This window comes from Somniosus microcephalus, chromosome 9 (genome assembly GCF_052327205.1).
Source record: "Somniosus microcephalus isolate GS21.2 chromosome 9, FLI_Smic_1.0, whole genome shotgun sequence".
Lineage (NCBI taxonomy): Eukaryota > Metazoa > Chordata > Chondrichthyes > Squaliformes > Somniosidae > Somniosus > Somniosus microcephalus.
In genome coordinates, this window is record NC_140995.1 from 159,674,981 (window position 1) to 159,696,427 (window position 21,447).

The 21,447-nt window shown below is 45.8% G+C and overlaps 1 protein-coding gene across 3 annotated transcripts in view; it reads left to right on the forward strand.

Moving 5' to 3' along the window:
• Positions 1–21,447, forward strand: part of ufl1 (UFM1-specific ligase 1) — an 88,613-nt gene that overhangs the window by 51,947 nt on the left and 15,219 nt on the right. For all 3 annotated transcript variants that reach the window (XR_015079568.1, XM_085997418.1, XM_085997419.1), the window contains 2 exons: positions 1,453–1,573; positions 6,427–6,587. Coding sequence is in view for 2 of the 3 variants with exons in the window: in XM_085997418.1 (XP_085853544.1) it covers positions 1,453–1,573; positions 6,427–6,587 (282 nt within the window). In the remaining variant the exon portion in view is untranslated. The remainder of the gene's footprint in view (positions 1–1,452; positions 1,574–6,426; positions 6,588–21,447) is intronic.

Sequence of the window (21,447 nt, forward strand, 5' to 3'; positions counted from 1 at the left end):
AGCAATGTGTGCTGTTTCCTGATGACTTCAGCCATAACAATGATGTTATGTTATATTGTTACAGTAAAATTAAAGACTGCCATCTATAGTTTACATGAACCCTGCTGAAAGCGTGTTCATAGAAGGATAGAAACAGCAACATAAAAGGTCATTTGGTCCATTGAATCTGTGCTGGCGCTAACTCTTCAACCGGAGATATCTACTGTAATTCTATTTCCCTGCTCTTTCCCCCAATCCACTTTGTTCTTCCTTTTCAAATATTCATCCATTCTCTTTTGAAATAATGTTATTGTCTCTGACTTAATACCCACCTGTAGCAAGGCATTCCATGTTTTAATAACCCTGTGTATGAAAGCTATCCTAACTTTTCCATCCCCCTTCATCCTTCTCGCGATCATTCTCAGTTTATCTCCATTGTTACCGATCTGCCAACCAGTGGAAGCAATCTAACACTATTTGCCTTTTCAAAACCCGCTGTAATTTTGGAAACCTCCTATTGGATTGCTCTTTAGACTTCTCTGCTCAAGCTTTTTGTCATAATTATAACACCCTGGTGTTATTTTAGTGAATCTTCACAGTACCTATTCCATGCTTTAATATATTTCCTAGAATTGGGTGACCAGAGCTGCACATGATATGCCAGCCTTTGGCCTAACCAATGTCTTGCAAAATTCAATATGATTTTCTTGTTTTATATTTTTCTGTCTGCATTCCCACTTTAAAAAATTTTTGTATCTGCATCGCCAGATTACCCTGTACCTCTTAAGAATCTTACCATTTAGGGTATACTTTGTTATTTTTCCGAAAATGCACCGCTTCACATTTCTCTGCGTTGAACTGCATTTGTTACCTATATATCCATTCTGCTAACATGTTTTTACCCTCCTGAAATCTCCTTACCGTTTGCCATGCCCCCTAATTTGATGATATCAGCAAACTTCAGTATCATTCCTCTTGTGCCTTTGTCCAAATCAAGTAGATAAAGGAAAAAACATTAGCTCCAAGCACTCCATATCTGGGGCATTCAACTATCTGTATCCTACTAATCTGAAACCATCCATTTATCCCTAAGAATCTTATGAAAGTCAAGCTGACAGTGTTTTAGTTGTTCATGGAAATTAGGTCTACTTCTAACTTCTTACTGGTAGAAATGGGGAAAATCTGGTAGTGGGCCGGTATTTCTTTATACTTCGAAATAAGCTTCTATTACTGATACTGGGGAACCTATGTATTGTTTGTTACTGCCTGGAAAGTAAGCTGAGATTTCAATGCTGTTGGTGTGCTGTAACCCAGAGAAGAACAGTGTTCTTAGACCTGAAACCTAAATTACTAAGAAAAAGCAGCTGAAAGTATAACTATGATTGAAATAGCATCATTATTAAGGAGATCAAAACAAAGACGTTGCTGAGGTTTGGGGTGATGCTTTAATTTTTTGTCATCTGCCTTTGTTAGGTAAACACAGACAAAAGGAAATAATTTTCATGTCACAGGAAGAAATTGAAGGCATTTTGAAGAATCATCTTCACGAGTGTCCAGAGGAACTGATAAGTGAACTCGCAGAACATTTGATCAGGTAAAATCATAACAGTTTGAAAAACGTAAGAAGCGTTGATAACGCATCTATATATACAGTTCACCCACACTCAAAAAACAAAAACAAAAAAACTAAAGGCCAAATCAGTAAACATAGTGGTAGATTGCGGACTGGGAGACTGAAGCTGAAATCCCAGTGTCATTGGTACTTGACTTCCCATGAAAGTTGAGTTTTGCTAACTATCGGTGGGTTTATCTGAGCGGGGAGGACAATCAGCCTACAGTACTCTTCCACTAAAATCAGGCAGCTAGTCCAAAATTGTCAATGGGCTCTCAGCAAGTTTAACTCGTCCACAATCTATTTGAAGCTGGACTAGAGTGAATCTGAGAGAAGCAGGGGAAAATGTTTTCAATTTAAACAAATTATTTTCAGATTTATTTTCCCAACAGTACAGCTAGTGGATTAACCTCCATATACTTCCTTTTATAATTATCATACTTTAATTATCAGCCTATGTTAAAGAAAGAGAGTGCATTTATATAGCGCCTTTCATAACCTTAGGACACCCAAAGCGCTTCACAGGCAATGAAGTACTTTTAAAGTGAGATCACTGTGACACTGCAGGGAAATGTGACCGATAATTTGCACACAGCAAGGTCCCACAAACAGCAATGAGATAAATGATGAGACAATTTTTTTTTTAGCGATGTTGTTTGAGGGATAAATATTGTCCAGGACACCAGAAGAACTCCCCTGCTCTTCTTCAAATAGTGCATTTAACATCCATAATTTATTATAATATAAAAAACAAAAAATGCTGGAAATACTCAGCAGGTCAGGCAGCATCTGTGGAGAGAGAAACAGAGTTAACGTTTCAGGTCGATGACCCTTCGTCAGAACTGGAGAAAGTTGGAGATGTAACAGGTTTTTAAGCAAGTGTAGGGGCAGGGAAAGTGGGGAGGGGAGGAAAGAACAAAAGGGAAGGTCTGTGATAGGATGGAAGGCAGGAGAGATTAAGAGACAAAAGGGATGATGGTGCAAGGGAAAAGGAGATGGTAATGGGACAAGTTAAGAAACAAAAGCTGACTCTAGATGAAGTGTAAATGGCTTTGCTTCCAATGTCCACCCTTCCCTCACCTTCACATGGTCCATCTCCGACTCTTCCCTTCCCTTCCTCGACTTCTCCGTCTCCATCTCTGGGGATAGGCTACTGACAAACCTTCACTATAAGCCTACTGACTTCCACAGCTACCTGGACTACACTTCCTCACACCCCGCTCCCTGTAAAGACTCTATTCCATTCTCCCAGTTTCTCTGTCTCCGCCGCATCTGCTCTGACGATGCCACCTTCCATACCAGTGCTTCCGACATGTCTTCCTTTTTCCTCAACCGAGGATTCCCCTGTACTCGCTGTTTCATCTGGAAGGAGTGTTTGGGGCCCTGGACAGTGGGAAGGGAGGAGGTAAAAGGGCAGGTGTTGCATCTCCTGCGCTTGCACGGGAAGGTGCCGGGCGAAGGGGAGGGGATATTGGGGGTGATAGAGGAGTGGACCAGGGTGTCGTGGAGGGAGCGGTCCCTTCGGAATGTTGAAAGGGGGTGAGGGAAAGATGTGTTTGGTGGTGGTACCACGCTGGAGGTTGCAGAAATGGCGACGGATGATCCGTTGAATGTGGAGGCTGGTGGGGTGAAAGGTGAGGACAAGGGGAACTCTATCATTGTTCTGGGAGGGAGGGGAAGGGGTGAGAGCAGAAGTGTGGGAGATAGAATGGACACGGTCAAGGACCCTGTCATTTGTAAATGCTGTTTGCCCAACACTTTAGAAAACTTCGTTAAAATGGAAGTAACTTGCTCTTCCCTTCCCGAAAACCTTTTATTCTCAGTTATTCTGAGAGAAACAAAGAATGTGTAACTAGCAACCCAAGGAAAAATTGTGAAGTCGGGAGAAATTGAAAACACCGAAAGCCTGCAGATCGGGTCGGGAATTAAAAACAGAAATTGCCGGCAAAACCTGGTGGGCCCACCAGCCTCAAGAAGAGATTAAAATGGTCAATACTAAAGAAGCAGATTCCACTCCCAGCACTCTGCTCTGATGAGGGGTTTCAAGCCCAAATACCAGCCCACCTCCCTTCTCGAGACAGACCCCCACAACAACAGCACCTCCTCCTGGAGGATCTAGCTCAAGTTAGCGTTCAGGCCAGAGGGCTGTAGAAGCATAGTCACAAACTCCAATAATAATGGCTGAACCAGGTAGCAGACTACAACTTCCAATTTGCAACTTAATCCTGCTTTTCTTCTGAGTTTAATGAATACCATGACATTTGGTGTGGAGTTGGGCACATAAGGTGGCAGAGGTTTTTTAAAATATTGTTGACTGCAAGACTGTCCTTTCACAGAGCATGCCAGGACTTGTTATTTTTAACTCCTGCCCTCTTTCCCTCTTGTCCGACTCGGCTTTATCACAGCTTCAATACAGGCCTCTTGTCCAACTCCAGTTCCCGTTTCACCAGATTGCTATGTGCTACCCGGCCCCATGTTGGAGACCAACTGTGAACACCATGGGAGATATACTAGTTGATGTAAATCAAAAAAGTTTTTAAAAATCCATGATCGAGGTGGGAATTTTAACATCCGGATGGGAAAGCGGCCTAGTTAGCAAGTAGGCAGCCTTTCCAGGGGCGGCAGCAGGAGACCAAACCGATTTTAACAGCCGGGCCTCATTAGCAAGCCGTTTGCTGACTCCCACCTAAAACGGGAGGGAGGCGGCAAAAAGACAGGCGGCCCAGAGGCTGCCTGCTGGGCCCAAGGAAAGTGCAAGGACAGGGGTTCCATGGCAGTCACGAAATGGGGTGGGAGTCTGGGTCAGGGGAGGGCTGTGCTTTTCCTGTGGGCCTCGGGTCCCCACAATAACAGCTTGCATTTATATAGCATCTTTAACATAGTAAAGCATCCCAATGCACTTCACAAGAACGTTATCAAACAAAATTCGACTCCAAGCCACATTAAAAGATATTAGAACAGCTTGGTCAAAGGGGTTGTGTTTAAGGAGCGTCTTAAAGGAGGAGAGAGGGGTGGACAGACAGAGCGGTTTAGGGAGGGGATTCCAGGGCTTACGACCTAGGCAGCTGAAGGCACGGCCACCAATGGTGGAGTGATTAAAATCGGAGCTGTGCAAGAGGCCAGAATTGGAGGAGCAGAGATCTCGGAGGGTTGTGGGACTGGAGGAGGTTACAGAGATAGGGAGGGCTGAGCCCAGGGAAGGATGTAAAAACGAGGATGAAAATTTTAAAATCAAGGCGTTGCCAGACCAGGCGCCAATGTAGGTCAGCGAGAACAGGGGATTTAAACAAAGGGAAGTTTGAAACTTGGGGAAAGGCCCTGTCAGTCGTCTGAACTGGTTGTAGCTGCTGATCCGGCAGCTGTGGGTGCCCCACTCTCTTTGGGGTTAATATGGCGTCGGAGCCCTACTAACTTAATAGGACGTCGATCTGCATGTATGAGGCTTACACCTAACTCCGGTGGGCTCCTCATAATCCTGAAAAATCGGGGATTTTAATATCGTAATAGTGCGGGAACAGGGTGGATATTTCACACACTCCGTGTTAACTCCCCCCGCTCGGTGGAAATTGGGCGGGGGGGGTGGGGCAGAGGGAGTTAAAATTCCCCTTTTAGAGTGTGATTTGGAAATTGGATTAGTGCCAGTAAGAGGACATTATATGGTATGCACCAAAACATTGCAACTTTGATAATACATAAAGGAATGAAAAACAGAATTTATTGTATAATCATAAACAGAGAATCATGTGATCTTTGAGGCTGCCTCTGGATGTGTGGATTGTTTGCCAAAATTTAGTGCCCCGTCACTTAGTGATTTTTGCCCACCAGTTATAATGGCCTAGATTTTCAGTGTGACGTGAGGTGGGCTTTTAGGCGTGCGGGGGGCTAAAATCCCGAATTCGGGGGTCCCGACACCATCCCGCCCAAAACCTGCCTCCATGTAAGTTTCAAAGGAGGCGGGTACCCGCCCCACACTGGGACCCACCTACCCGAGGCAGGAAGGGATTAGTGCCAATTAACTGCCTGTTAACAGGTAGTTAACAGGCAGTTTTTAGCCTAATCCCTATTTTTGATGAAGTGTGGGATTCCCGAAGGCTCCAAACCACGCCAAGTTAGAGCAGGCGGGCCGTCGGGCTGAAGGACTTGGAGGGGTCGAGATGTCAGTGTTCAGGTGAGTGATGGGTACATGAGTGCAAAGGTAAGTGTGTTTGGTGTGTCTAAAGTGTGTAAAGAAGTTTAAATTACCTGTACTTACCTTTACAGCCTTTCTTTCCTGTAGGTTTCGGGAGTCCATCATTCAGCCGGCACTGAAAGCAGAATGGCCGCGAGCTGTCAAAAGTGACAGCCTTCAGCTTTCAGTGCCGGCGAGAGTTCTAACTGAGTCTGCGTAGAAGGACTCAGGCTAGAAGTCAGACTGTCGGTGTTTGACGGCTTCAAACAGCTGTGAAACACTGATATTTCATCTGTCAAAACGTCTTGACAGATGAAATTTCAATCTGTGATGTCACCTGTTGCCGGGTGGCCCTTAATTGGCCTGCTGAGCCCGCTGGGCGGGCTCAACAAGGTCAATCAAGGGAAAATCGCGTGGATTGGCCGGACGCCGATGGAGGCGGAACTAAAACCCGAAAGTTGTAGTCCCGCCTCCTTCCTTCTGAATGAAAATCCAGCCCAATGTTTTTGTTTAATGCTATTTGAGAACCTCAATAATTTATCATTACTTATTTTCATGGTTAAGGTAAGAAATGTAATTACACAGGTTAGTGAAACTATAGATGTACTTTTAAAAATAGGTGTATTCTTTACAAAATGTGGTTTACAATGTTTTTTTCTTTTAATAGACCTTTAAATAAAAGCTATCAGGAGGTGTTGCATTCAGTGTTTGTGTCCACCTCTGCCTCAGGAGCCAGTAGGAAAAAGACTGTAAAAGAACTGCAGGAGGAGGTCTCGAACTTTCATAACAATATAAGGTTGTTTGAGAAAGGAGCCAAACTCTTTGCAGGTAAAAAATCCCACTGTGTTAATACTGTGAAATGTGTTTTTCCATCAATTCCAGGCGATGTTCCCTAGCATCGCTGGGGATTTGTGGAGATGTACTTCCACTGACAGCTCATGTAATACGGTAATTCAGTGTAGCATTTTGAGTGGCTTGTCATGATATTGTGCTGCGCCAACACAGCACAAGCCTGTGAAAATTGGATCGCCTTCTTTCCACCAGTCATGATGATGGTAAATGAGAATTGTGATGAATTCCGATACATCAATGGAGAATGGCTTGCAAATAAGAATGGCATCTTAGTTTAACAAAATAGGTCCACGTCTGGACAACTGGCTCCAAGTAACTTGTTTAGCAGCACTTGGTTCTTTGGACTTCCAGCAAATTATCTCGGTTGTTTCATGTTTACAAAAGGTAGGCAGCAAAATGATTTCCACATTTGACTTGGTTGTCCAGCAATTCGACCAGGTTAAACTTTAATGTTCAGTTTCCTGATCATCTGGCAAACGAGACTGGACTGAGTTTACAAAAAAAGTATGGGTTACATCTCTAGAATGCAGGTCAATGGAAGCCCGTGAAAACAATTTTTTCATAAAGTAAAATCATAAAAGAAGGAAAGATGAAGGGGGGAATACAAAGACTTGAACAGTAGGCCATTCAGCTCCTCGAGACTGCTCAGCGATTCAATTAGATCCTTGGGTGTAATTTGCGACCCCCCCCCCCCCCCCCACTACGAGTGTGTACATGCCCGTAGGGGCCTCGCAAGTTCCGGGTTTAGACATGCGAAGCGCATGCACGAAAACCCGGAACTTGCGATCTGTCAAGAATTTTCTTGACAGATCCTCCACATCCCCGGCAAAAAGGCATCCGCGGGCAGAGAGTTGCGCTATTTGTCCAACTTCCGCCCACCGAATGCCCGTGAAATTCTTACGCCTGATAAAAGCAGGCGTAAGGCCCGCTTTTACCAGCGTAAGAGTTTTAAAAAAACAAAAATAAATTTTTTCAATAATTTATACATTTAAAAACCTGTGAAATAAGTTTATTTTTAGCCCCATTAAAACATGTAAATTAATTTTTCAAAAAATTTAATTGTTTTAAATATTTAATTAAATGACATTTTAATTAATTTTAAATGTGATTTTTTTATTTATTTAAAGTGTAGAGGTATTTTTTGGGGTATTCCCAATTCATACTTATGGGGTTTCTGTACATATAAAAGCTCCATAAATATGAATGGGGATTCCCTTCTGTCATTCGTTGGGCCGGCCTACGTGATCCCAGGGGCGCTTGTAAACCACCTGCGCCCCTGGGGTACGTGAGCCTCTGCGCATGTCTACGCTTAAAGACCCAGGAGCGCGAGTCTCCGTGGATCCCGAGGCAGAAGGTAAGTTCGTAGATTTTTTGCCGGATGGTGGCATCCGTCCGCGGGAAGCCTGCGACTGCAGATTCGGGCCCTCTGTCGGATTTGTACCTCAACTCCATTTATCCGCCATTGCTCCGTATCCCTTGGAAACCCTAACCAAAAAAAAAATCTATCGTTCTTGAAAATTTCAATTGACCCAGCACCCGTGATCTTTTGGGGGAGAGAATTCCAGATTTCCTCTACACTTTGTGAAAAAGTGCTTCATGATCTCACTCCTAAATGACCTCGCTCTAAGATCATGCACTTTTGTTCTCGATTCCCCCAATAGAGGAAATCGTTTCTCGGGGGTGGGGGAATTTTATCCTAAAAAAAAAACGGGTGGGTTGGGGGGGTGGGGGTGATTAAAGTGTTAAAAATGTGAATCCTGACCTCAACCCGCCCACTTCCAGTTTTAACAGAGGTAGGATGAGGGAGGGGGTCAGGCAGCCAATCCGCTGCCAAGAGGCGGGTCGTCTGTTTATAAATATTATAATCAGGCTGTAAATCTCTGCTTTAACCTCTATTTTGTATTTAACTTTAGCTGGTGGGGTTTTGTATGCTTCGTGAAACCCACCAGCTAAAGCAAGGCAAGAACTGGTGCGTCTAAGAGGTAAGTGCCATCCTGAATCCAGGGTCCATGCCTAGCCCCCCCCCACGAGGCCTCTGATTTCCCCCGGCCTGGGCCTACAAACCCCTCCACTATGCATCTCCCCCTACCTGCCCCCTCCCACAAATGCTATTCCGGCCCCCGATCCTCAGGGGGTGCCCCCCAACCCCCTCTGCTGCTATGGCCACTCCACGGTCCCCGGTTGAACTTCAGATGCCGGCCCCCGATCGATCTTCAGTCCACCACCACCACGTCCCCGTCCCTGTCCCCCCAACACTCCTCCAGACCGACCCCGGCTCCCCACACGATCCCTCCCTCCCTCCCTCCTCTGTGCAGCCTAGTACCGCAGGCCTACCCGCCCGGAGCCAGCCAGCATCTCAATCTGGCTGGCTGCGGATGGGAAATAGAGACTTCCCATTCAAATCATGCCCTGCCGTTCTCCCGGGTTTCCCAACCGCCTCGGAGCCCCCTGCCCCCGACCCGCCTTCCCCCATTAAAATTCAGCCCTCTGTATCTACCCTATCAAAACCCTTGGGAATTTTTCGGGGGGTCAGCGGGCACGTTTGGTAGCAGGTTGGGTGGGGGAAAAAAAATGTTGACAGCGGGTAGGCAACCCGTCACCACGCCAGTTTCCCAGATGTCGGATCTGTTGTCGCTGAACAGACCCGACACCAAGCGGCGGGGGAGGCAGTTTAGATTATTAAGAGCTTGTTAACAGGCATGTAAAAACTATTTTAAGCTCACCTTTAGATTTTAAGAATTCGCCCATGGCTTCCCCGCTGCTCGGGGATCACGTCAGGTAAGGAGGTCGGGAGTTGTGTCAGCATGGGATGATTTACTAACTTGACAGCTGAAAATGGTCTATAAAAGCTCCCATTTCATAGGCCTTCACTTTCCAAGGTTAGAAGCTGTTGCTTACTGCATCTGGAAGACAGATTGAGCTTTATGCAGGTTGCAAGTGTTTGGAGTAAACTCTGTATCCTGTGTCACCTCATTGGAACAACCTCTCTCACCATTAACAGATCGCTTCTGTCATCTCAACTTCACCTGCCCTCTATTCCATCAGCATGGGTGCCCTTGAAACTATCTCACCTTGGTCCTCAGAATCCCACCACGATCAGCCCCAGCACCAGGCACACCAGCAGCACCAACCTTCTCCGCAATCAGCCGATGCTACACAGGGCATACGGCATCAGCACCCAACCACATTGCTGCCCGGGAGACCAGGGATGGCCTCGCCATGGTCAGATTTACTTCACTTGACGCTGTACACCCTGGCTGGCACATGCACCAGGTTGGCACCACCCCGCACCAACAACATAAAGCATCCCTACAATGACCAAGCCATTCCTTTCACACTCATCACCATTGCGGGGGGTAACGTTATGTCTCACCATTCACTGCAACTCACTAAGCCACTTCCAAAGGGGTGCACAAATGCATCCAAGATGCAAAGTGTTGAAAATAACGATTTCAGTGTTTGACAGCACATTAACAGAAACTTCACATGAACATTGGCTAAAACACCCAAGTGCCTACCCTTGTGTGTTGTTGCTTGGTATGATTGGACTAGGATGCAGCACATCAATGCTGTAGAACACTGACAGCACAACTGTCAAAATCAATTTGCACATGGTCCCTTTAAGGAAACCGGCTGATGACGCATCATCAAGTGACATCAAATGACCAGCTTCCTTCAGTTGGCCGGGAAACACGCTGGGCGGGCTTAACAAGCCCAATCAGCATAAGATTACTTTGGACAACGGGCTGGAGCCAGCAGGTGGGTCGCAACCCGCCACTGACCCCAGCTGTGATGGGCCCGCCGAGGTAGGGGCAATCGCGGCCCTTATTTTAAAGACCTTTGACTAGCTCACCCCTCAACCATCTAAGTTCAAAGAAATTCAAGCCATGTTTATGAAACTTGGCCCAGTATCATTCTGATAAACCTGCTCTGTAATGCCCTCCAAGAACAATACATCTTTTCTGAGGTGCAGTGCCCAAGGCTCTACAACCTCTAGATGGGGTCTGACCAAGGCCCCGTACAACTGAAGCATCACTTCCTCACTTTTATATTCCAGCCCCCTTCAGACAAAGGTTAACATTCTATTAACCTTTTTGATTACATTTTGTACCTGTGATTTGTGTACATGGACACTTAAATCTCAAATTTAAAATTCTCATCCTGGTGTTGAAATCCCTCCATAGCCTCACTTCTCCCTATCTCTGTAACCTCCTCCAGCCCTACAACTCGCCGAGGCCTGTTAGCAAAATTGAAGCCAATAGGATAAAAGGGGCAGTAGCAGCATGAATACAAAACTGGCTAAGGGATAGAAAACAGAGTTGTGGTGCATGGTTGTTTTTTGGACTGGAGGGAGGTATACAGTGGTGTTCCCCATGGAATACTGCTGTTTTTGATATACATTAATGACTTGGACTTGAGGGTACAGGGCACAATTTTGAAATTTGCAGGTGACACAAAACTTGGAAGTGTAGTAAACGGTGAGGAAGATAATAATAGACTTCAAGAGGACGTAGACAGGCTGGTGGAATGGTTGGACACATGGCAGATGAAATTCAATGGAAAAAAATGTGAGCTGATACATTGTGGTATGAAGAATGAGGAGAGACAATACAAGCTAAATGGTACAATTTTAAAGAGGACGCAAGCTATTTAATATAGCTATAAATAATCGTTGAATAAAGACTTTAACTAATTAAATAAATAAAATAAGGCTAGACTAAGATATGGCAGGGCAGGTTGTGTGTCTGGACTGCAGTATGTGGGAGTTTGTGGACAGCGAGACTGTCCTGCGCGAACACGTCTGCGGGAGATGTCTCCATCTCGAATCTCTCTGGCTCAGAGTCATTGAGCTGGAGTGCAAGTTGGAGACACTCCGACACATAAGGGAGGGGGGGGGATTTTCTGGACAGTTTTATCCAGAATACAGTCACACCCCAGAGGAAAGCACAGGTTCAGGAATGGGAGGGTGTGACTGTTAGGGAGCCGGGTAGTGGGGATTTACGAGAGGTTGAGAAGGAGATCCCGCAGACACTGGTCCTGTCCAACAGCTACAATGTGCTCACTACCTGTGAGGACAAGGAGAAAGACTGCAGGGAGGACAGCCACAGTGCAGACCGTGGCTCAGAAGGCTGTCCAAGGGGGGAATAGCAGAATAGAAATGTGGTAGTGATAGGGGTCTCTCTAATTAGGGGGCTAGATAGCGTCCTCTGCAGCCATGAATGAGAATCCTGAAGGGTGTGTTGCCTACCCAGTGCCAGGGTAAGGGATATCTCACGGCGGCTGGAGAGGAACTTGGAAAGGAACTTGGAAAGGGAGGGGGTAAATCCAGTTGTCGTGGTCCATGTTTGAACAAACGACATAGGTAGGAACAGGGAGGAGGTCCTGCTGAAAGAGTTTCAGGAGATAGGCACTAAATTAAAAAGCAGGACCTTGAGGGTAATAATCTCTGGGTTATTGCCCAAGCCATGTACAAATTGGCTTAGAAGCAGACAAATCAGGAGAATTAACACGTGGCTAAAGGGCTGGTGTGGGAAAGAGGAGTTCCTTTTCATGGGACACTGGCACCAGTTCTGGGACAGGAAGGAGCTGTACCGATAGGATGGACTTCATCTGAATCGGAATGGGACCAATGTCCTAGTGGAAAGGGTAAATAGGGAGGTGGCAAAGGCTTTAAACTAGTAAGAAGGGGAGAGGGATCTACAAGAAACATAAGTAACCTAAATATAAACAAAACAGGAAAAGTGAGCATAGGAGAGAATAAAATAAGGGAGGACATTGACGGCAAGGAAGCAAATAGAGTTATAGAACAGGAATCTAAAAAGATGGTTAAACATAAAGTGAGAGGAAATCCTATTAAAAAATTAGTTAAACTGTCTGTACAGCAATGCACACAGTGTCCAAAATAAAACAGGGGAGTTGGAGGCAATCATGCGTTGGGAGGAACCAGACATAGTAGGGATTAACTGAGACATGGGGGACGATTTTGTCAATGGGGGCACGTTGGAGGCAGGACTGCTGCTTGTCGGGTTTTAATCCTGCCTCCATCGACTTGTGGCCAACCCACGCTATTTTCCCTTGATTGACCTTGTTAAGCCCGCCTAGCGGGCTTAGCTGGCCAATTAAGGGGAAGCCGGTTACAGAGAACGTCAGCGTATGACGTTTCAACTGTCAAAAATTTTGACTCTCCGCATCCCAAACGATTGAAGCCTGCAGGAAGAAACAAAGGTAAGTAAACATTTTCTATCACTTTCCACTCGCCTTATATACTTGCCTCTTCACACTTGTACCCATCACTTACCTTCACAGCGCTCTTCTGCACCCATCCGACCCCCACAGACCCACTGCTCACCTCGGTGACCCTGGCGGGGTTTCCCGACATCGGGAAGCCCGCGCCTCTGTTGGAAAAATGGGAATAATCCTCTTAACTGCCTGTTAACTACCTGCCGGCGCGGGTCGGCTACCCGCCTCCTGTGAAGATGGCACGGAGACGGGTTGGGTGCAGGATGGGCACCCGCCCCCAGATTCTGTAATTTTCCCGGCAGCCCCACCTCCCCAGGGCTGGCAAGATCGCGCCCATGGTCACAGAAAAATCAGGACTGGGAATTAAACATTGCAGGGAATAACATATTTAGAAAAGATAGGGAAAAAGGGGAGGTGGAGTAGCTGTACTTATTAGGGATAACATAATAGCAGTAGAAAAAAGGGACGTAGATATCAGCAAGACAAAAATAGAATCCACATGGATAGAGATAAAATATAATAAAGGATCACACTAATAGGCATAGTCTACAGATCACCTAATAGTGGAAGGGAGGTGGAGGAAGAACTATACAGGCAAATTAGAGAAATGAGTAAAAAAACATAGAATAATAATCATGGGGGATTTCAACTACCTTGATAATAATTGGACAGAAGAGGTAGGTAAAGGGGATAAGGGAATGGCGTTCCTACAATGTGTACAGGACTCCTTTCTAACCCAATATGTAAAAAGCCCAACAAGGGAGGATTCGCTATTGGATTTAGTTATGGGGAATGAGCCAGAGCAGATAAGAGAAGTAAAAGTAGGGGAACGTATAGGCAATAGTGACCATAATATAATATGCTTTAAGATGACAATAGAGAAGAACATAAGAATGACAAAAATCAAGTTAATAGATTGGAGAAAAGCTGATTTTGAGGGACTGAGAATAGAACTTAGAGTCATAGAGTTATACAGCACGGATAGAGGCCCTTCGGCCCATCGTGTCCGCGCCGGCCATCACGCCCTGTCTAATCTAATCCCATATTCCAGCCTTCGATAAGGTACCCCATAATAGACTAATGAATAAGGTCAGAGAATGTGAAGTCAAGGGACAAGTAACAGAATGGATTGCTAGCTGGCTTCAAGACAGAAAGCAGAGAGTGAGAGTAAAGGGTAGCTATTCACAGTGCCAGAAGGTGGGTAGTGGTGTTCCACAAGGATCAGTGCTGGGACCACTGCTGTTCAAAATTTACATTAACGATTTGGATTTTGGAATCGAAAACACAATTTCTAAATCTGCGGATGATACCAAATTGGGGTGGATAGTCAATACTGTGGAGGACTGCAACAAATTACAGGAGTACATTAATAAACTTGCAGAATGGACAAATAATTGGCAAATGAAGTTCAACATAGACAAATGTGAGGTAATGGCCCAGAAATTTGGGTTGGGGGCTTCCCCAGGGTGCAAGCCCCCGACCTGCACTTAACTTGCGCGCCGGCCGTTGAACCGTGGGCCCCCGTGGAATTCCGATCCTGGGCCTCCTCCAACTGCCGGCGCGTAGTGCTTGCGTAGCCCAGGGGCGCAGTTAGTTCGATGCGTTCCCTGGGATCACGTGGGCCATGGAGAGCCAATGGTAACAGGGAATGATAGAAACATAGAAGATAGGAGCAGGAGTAGGCCATTCGGCCCCTCGAGCCTGCTTCATCATTCAATGCGATCATGGCTGATCATCCAAATTCAGTACCCTGTCCCTGCTTTCTTCCCATACCCCTTGATCCTTCTAGCCTTAAGAAATATATCCAACTCCTTCTTGAATATATTTAATGAATTGGCCTCCACTGCCTTCTGTGGTAGAGAATTCCACAGGTTCACCACTCTCTGGGTGAAGAAATTCCTCCTCATTTCTGTCCTAAATGGCTTACCCCTTATCCTTAGACTGTGACCCCTGGTTCTGGACTCCCCGACCATCGGGAATATCCTTCCTGCATCTAGTCTGTCCAGTCCTGTCAGAATTTTATAAGTTTCAATGAGATCCCCTCTCATTCTTCTAAACTCCAGCGAGTATAAGCCCAATCGACCCAATCTCTCCTCTTATGTCATTCCTGCCATCCCGGGTATCAGCCTGGTGAATCTTCGCTGAACTCCTTCCATGGCAAGAACATCCTTCCTCAGATAAGGCGACCAAAACTGCACACAATACTCAAGATGTGGTCTCACCACAGCCCTGTACAACTGCAGCAAGACATCCTTGTTCCTGTACTCAAACCCTCTCGCTACGAAGGCCAACATACCATTTGCCTTCTTAACCGCCTTCTGCACCTGCATGCTTTCAGCGACTGGTGCACAAGGACACCCAGGTCTCGTTGCACTTCCCCTTCTCCCAATCTATTGCCATTCAGATAATCTGCCTTCCTGTTTTTGCCACCAAAGTGGATAACCTCACATTTATCCACGTTATATTGCATCTGCCATGCTTCTGCCCAATCACCCAACCTGTCCAAATCATCCTGGAGTTTCTCGGCATCCTCCTCACAGCACACATGCCCACCCAGCTTTGTGTCGTCTGCAAATTTGGAGATATTACATCTAGTTCCCTTGTCTAGATCATTAATATATATTGTGAATAGCTGGGGTCCAAGGACCGATCCCTGCGGTACCCCACTAGTCACTGCCTGCCACTCGAAAAAAGACCCGTTTATTCCAACTCTTTGCTTTCTGTCTGCCAACCAGTTCTCTATCCAAGTCAATACCTTGCCCCCAATCCCATGGCCTAGAAATTCAGTTGGGCGCTGCAAGCTTTGCGCCCAGTTGGCGCCTAAAGAGGGTTTCTGCGCCAGTATAAGAGGTTGCGCTGATATTCAGCGCTGCGGTAATGGCGGCGGTAGCCGGTAGCGCTGCGCCGACACCGATGACGCCATCGGTGTGCGCAGTGCCCTGGTACCACCCCGCTTCCGGCCCAAACCCCATATTTAGTTGCAGCCGCCTCTTCTGCAGCGGCCGCAAACAACGTTCGTGAAACGGGGCCGTACTGCTGCGCTACTGGGGCGCTTTAAGGTGGAGGTGCGGCCGGCCGCTTTTTCGGCGGCCGCCTGCCCGCACCTCCCTCCCCGGCCTCCTCCGCCACCCCCACCGCGGCATTGGTGGCTGATTCCCGTGAGTCCGGCACTTCTCCGTGGTGCTGGGCTCATTTGCTGGCAGAATCCAGCGGCGATCTCACGGCTGCAGGCAGCTCCTCAAGAGAAGGAGGAGGCCTGCAGTACCCCAGCCTGCCGCACCGCATCGGGTGGCGCAGCGGCAGCTGGAGCGCTGAAATTCACTTTCAGCGCCCCAAGCGGAGGCGGGCACACCCTGGAACAGCGCCCGGTTCCGAATTGGGGCGCTAAAAGTGAATTTCTGGCGGTCGCAACGGGCTCCGCGCGCAGCGCTAACTTTTGGGCGTTAGCCTGCTGGCGGGCCTTAACTGAATTTCTAGGCCCATGTGCCTTAACTTTACACGCTAATCTCTTATGCGGGATTTATCGAAAGCCTTCTGAAAGTCCAAATACACCACATCCACTGGTTCTCCCTTATCTATTTTACCAACTACATCCTCAAAAAATTCCGGTAGATTAGTCAAGCACGATTTACCTTTTGTAAATCCATGTTGACTTTGTCCGATCCTGTCACTGTTTTCCAAGTGCTCTGCTATTACATCTTTTATAATGGACTCTAGCATTTTCCCCACTACCGATGTCAGGCTTACCGGTCTGTAATTCCCCTCTTTCTCTCTACCACCTTTTTTGAATAGTGGGGTAACATTAGCTACCCTCCAATCCATGGGTACTGTTCCAGATTCCATCGAATGTTGGCAGATGATCAGCAATGCATCTACTATTTCTAGCTGTCAAACTTATAAATACTATAAGCCCCAAAAATCACTAAATCTTCAAATAATTTTTTTTTTAAATAAACTATAAATTAGATGAAATAACTATTTTAAACAATAATTTAAATTTTTGAGAAAGTAATTTTATTTTCTAACGGGGCTAAAAATAAACTTACCTTTCTTTAAAGTATTTAAAAATAATAAACCTGTGGAAAAAATGTTTTAATTTTAATTAATTCACCACTTGTAAAAAGCAGGCCTTGCAACTGCTTTTTACATGTCTAACTTCTGGAGACTTACCCTCCCGGGAAAACCTGCAAAAAAAACGTAAGTTCGATGTGCACGCACAGCCTCTCCTGCGCACGCGTTCGACCTCTGAACCCCTTCTTTCAGGGGAACGGAAGTGCCGGTTCCCGCGCATGCGCAGTGCATGCAGGAAACCGGCACTTCCATTGGGCCTACGGGTGAGTACCCCGTGCGTACTCACCCGTGGAGACCCGAATTTCTGGGCCATTACATTTTGGTGGGAAGAATAGGAAGGTCACTTATCACTTGGAGGGTGCGAGTCTAGCTGGGGTAGAGAAACAAAGGGATCTCGGAGTACAAATACACAAATCACTAAAAGTTGTGCCACAGGTTAGCAAGGCCATTAAAAATGCAAACCAAGCACCAGGGTTTATTTCTAGAGGTATAGAATTGAAAAGTAGGGAAGTTATGCTAAACCTGTATCGAACCTTGGTTAGACCACACTTGGAGTACTGCGTGCAGTTCTGGTCGCCATATTAAAAAAGGATGTAGAGGCACTGGAGAGTGTGCAGAGAAGATTTACAAGAATGGTACCAGAAATGCGAGGATATACATATCAGGAAAGAATGAACAGGCTGGGTCTCTTTTCTCTTGAAAAAAGAAGGCTGAGGGGTGACCTAATAGAGGTCTTTAAAATTATGAAAGGTTTTGATAGAGTGGATTCAGAGAGAATGTTTCCACTTGTGGGGAAGAGCATAACTAGAGGCCATCAATATAGGATAGTCACCAAGAAATCCAATAGGGAATTCAGAAGAAACTTCTTTACCCAAAGAGTGGTGGGAATGTGGAACTTGCCACCACAGGGAGTGGTTGAAGTGAATACTATAGATGCATTTAAGGGGAGGCTGGACAAACATGAGGGAGAAGGGAATAGAGGGTTATGCTGATAGATTTAGATGAGGAAAGATGGGAGGAGGTTCGAGTGGAACATAAACACTGGCATGGACTGGTTGGGCCGAATGACCTGTTTCTGTGCCATATATATCCTATGTAAGAACAGAGACCTGGATTTGTGTACAAATCTTTGAAGGTGGCAGGACAGGTTAACAAAGCAGTTAATAAAGCTTATGGGATCCTGGGCTTTATAAATTGAGGCAATGGGGGCGATTTTGTGAATGGGGACGCGTTGGAGGCGGGACTGCTGCTTGTCGGGGTTTAGTCCCGCCTCCATCGATTTGTGGCCAACCCATGCTATTTTCCCTTGATTGACCTTGTTAAGCCCGCCCAGCGGGCTTAGCAGGCCAATTAAGGGAAAGCCAGTAGCGCAGAACGTCAGCGTAAGACGTTTCATCTGTCAAAAACCTTTGACAGATGAATTGTCATCGTTTGACAGCTCTGTGAAGCTATCAAACAGTGACATTCTCTGTAGTTTGATGAGGTCTTGCATTCAAGACCCCATCAACCTTTCTTTTACAGAAATTAGATGGTTGTTGCATCTCTGAATGCAAAGGCCATCTCTCATCTGCAACACGGAGGTCTGAGACACTCCGCATACAAACCGACTGAAGCCTGCAGGAAGAAACAAAGGTAAGTACACTTTTAAAAACACTTGCACTTACCTCAGATACCCACTTCTACACTCCTGCACCCATCACTTACCTTCACACCACACTTTTGCACCCCCCCCGCAGACCCAGTACTCGCCTCGCCTCGCTAAGCCCCCAAATTCTGCCATTTTCCCGGCAGTCCCGCCTTCCTAGGGCTGGCAAAATCGTCCCCATAGAGTACAAAAGCCAGGAAGTTATGCTAAATCTACATAAAACACTAGTTCAGCCCCAGCTGGAGTATTGTGTCCATTTCTGAACACCACACTTTAGGAAGGTCGGTACTGCTTTGGAGAGGATACAGAACCGATTTACTAGAATGGTTTCAGGAATGAGGGATTACAGTTACGTGGTTAGACTAGAGAAGCTGGGGTTGTTCTCCTTACAACAGAGAAGGCTAAGAGGAGATTTGATAGAGTTGTTTAAAATCATGAAGGGTTTAGATAGAGTAGATAGAGAGAAACTGTTTCCAATGGTTGACGGGTCAATAACCAGAGGACACAGATTTAAGGTGATTGACAAAAGAACCAGAGGCGATATTAAGGGAAACTTTTTTATGTAACAAATGTTTAGGATTTGGAATACACTGCCTGACAGGATGTAGGATACAGATTCAGTTGTAGCTTTCAAAAGGGAATTGGATAATACTTGAGGGAGAAAAATTGCAGGGATATGGGGAAAGAGCTGGGGAGTGGGACTAACTGGATTGCTCTTCAAAAGAGCTGGCGCAGACTCGGGCTGTACAGCCTCCTCCTGTGCTGTACGATTCTATTACTGCATTTCTCCAATTCTGACCTCTTACGTATTCCCATATTTTGTCCGCCCCACCATTGGCAGCCATGCCTTTAGCTGCCTAGGCCCTCAGCTCTGCAATTCTCTGGAATATTTCCTTATGTGGCTGTATTGCATTTTCTTTGATAATGCTCTTGTGAAGCTCATTGGAATGTTTTCCTATGTTAAAGGCGCTATATAAATGCAAGTTGTTTGCTCACAGTGCATATTGGTATCTCAAAAATAGTCAGTCCAACAAGTACCAAACTTTCAGGCTTAAATCTTAAGAAAAATGAAAATTCTGTTGATAAAATATATGAATAAATATATTAAATTATCAGAATATTATTTCCTTTTTTCTAGTTGCTATGTTTCGTATTCTGTCTAAAGTAATGCTGTCATATCTGCTTCCTTTTTCACTGCAAAAGAGATTCAGCAAACTCTATTGAGAAGCGTTGCCTCTTTAGGCCTAACCCCTCTCGAAGTAGCATTTGGCTGTGGTACCATGTTCCCTGAATGTGTAACTTGCTGCTAGAGCTGGGAGGATACGTTACAAAAGCATGCTGGTCAGACAGGAGGGAGACTGCAGGACGTCAGAGTGGGAGTAAGTACTTGAGCACGAAGAGGTGTCTGGTATGGAGTGAGGGAGGAAAGAATCAGAAGGCATCCGGAAAAAAACTGGCATTGGTAGAGAAGACTTTACCAATGTCGGATTTTTGACTTACCTATTTTCCTGCTCCTCACACAGCTACCATGGTTACCTGCAAGTCTCTGGGTAGCAGCAAGTTCCACCTTTATTTATGGCCCAAAGCCCAACCATAAGCTACTGTTTTCCGCTTTCTTGGACATGAAATAATGAATGTAAAATGTTATTGGGCCAGAACTTCGGGTCCCCACGGGTGAGTACGCGCTGGGTACACACGCGTAGGCCCAACGAAAATGCCGGTTTCGTGCATGCGCGGGAAACCGGAACTTCCGTTCCCTTAAAGGAAGGGGTTCACAGGTCGAACGCGTGCACCGGAGAGGCAGCACGTACGCCTGGAACTTCCGTTTTTTTTGCAGGTTTTTCCAGGAGGGTAAGTCTCCAGCAGCTACGCTTTTAAAAAGCAGTCGCAAATCCTGCTTTTAACAAGGTAAGTGGTGAATTAAGTAAAATAAAAACATTTTTTCCACAGGTTTATTATTTTTAAATACTTTAAAGAAAGGTAAGTTTATTTTTAGCCCCGTTAGAAACTGTAATTAATTTTTTCAAAAATTTAAATTATTGTTTAAAATAGTTATTTTATGTAATTTACAGTTATTTTAAAAATGTGATTTTTTAAAAATTTATTTGAAGTTTTAGTTATATTTTGGGGCTGAATTGTATTCATAGATTTGACAAGCCTTCCTGTCAAATCTGTGAAGACAGATTCCCTGCTACCATTGGCTCTCCATGGCCCACGTGATCCCAGGGGACGCTTTGAACTAACTGCGCCCCTGGGATACGCAAGCACTGCGCACTGGCAGTTGGAGCAGGCCCAGGATCGGAATCCCACGCGGGCCCACAGCACAACGGCCGGCGCGCTAGGTAAGTGCAGGTCAGAGGCTTGCACTCGCAGGAAGCCTCCGACCCGAATTTCTGGGCCATTAATATTATCCCAGGTTTTGAATGCTGTTTTCTGTTACCATCCACTTACTATACAAACCACTGCACCTAGAACAATAACATACGAACCTTGAAATTTAATTAATTGTGAAATATTGAATATAGACAATACAATGGCACAGTTGGCGAAGGTTCCGAGTATCTGAACCATACGTACCAAGGAGGTTTCTGACTCGTCTATACTGAGATAACTGATCTCAGACCGACCTGTAATAGGAACAGTGTAATTGGCCTCAGCATCTTTTTTTTTTTTACTCATTCATGGGTTGTGGGCGTCTCTGGCAAGACCAGCATTTATTGTCCATCCTTAATTGCCCTTGAGAAGGTGGTGGTGAGCCGCCGCCTTGAACTGTTGCAGTCCGTGGGGTGAAGGTGCTCCCACAGTGAGTATACTTCTTTGTAGCAGTTTGGTACAACTGAGTGGCTTGCTGGGCCATTTCAGAGGGCAGTTAAGAGTCAA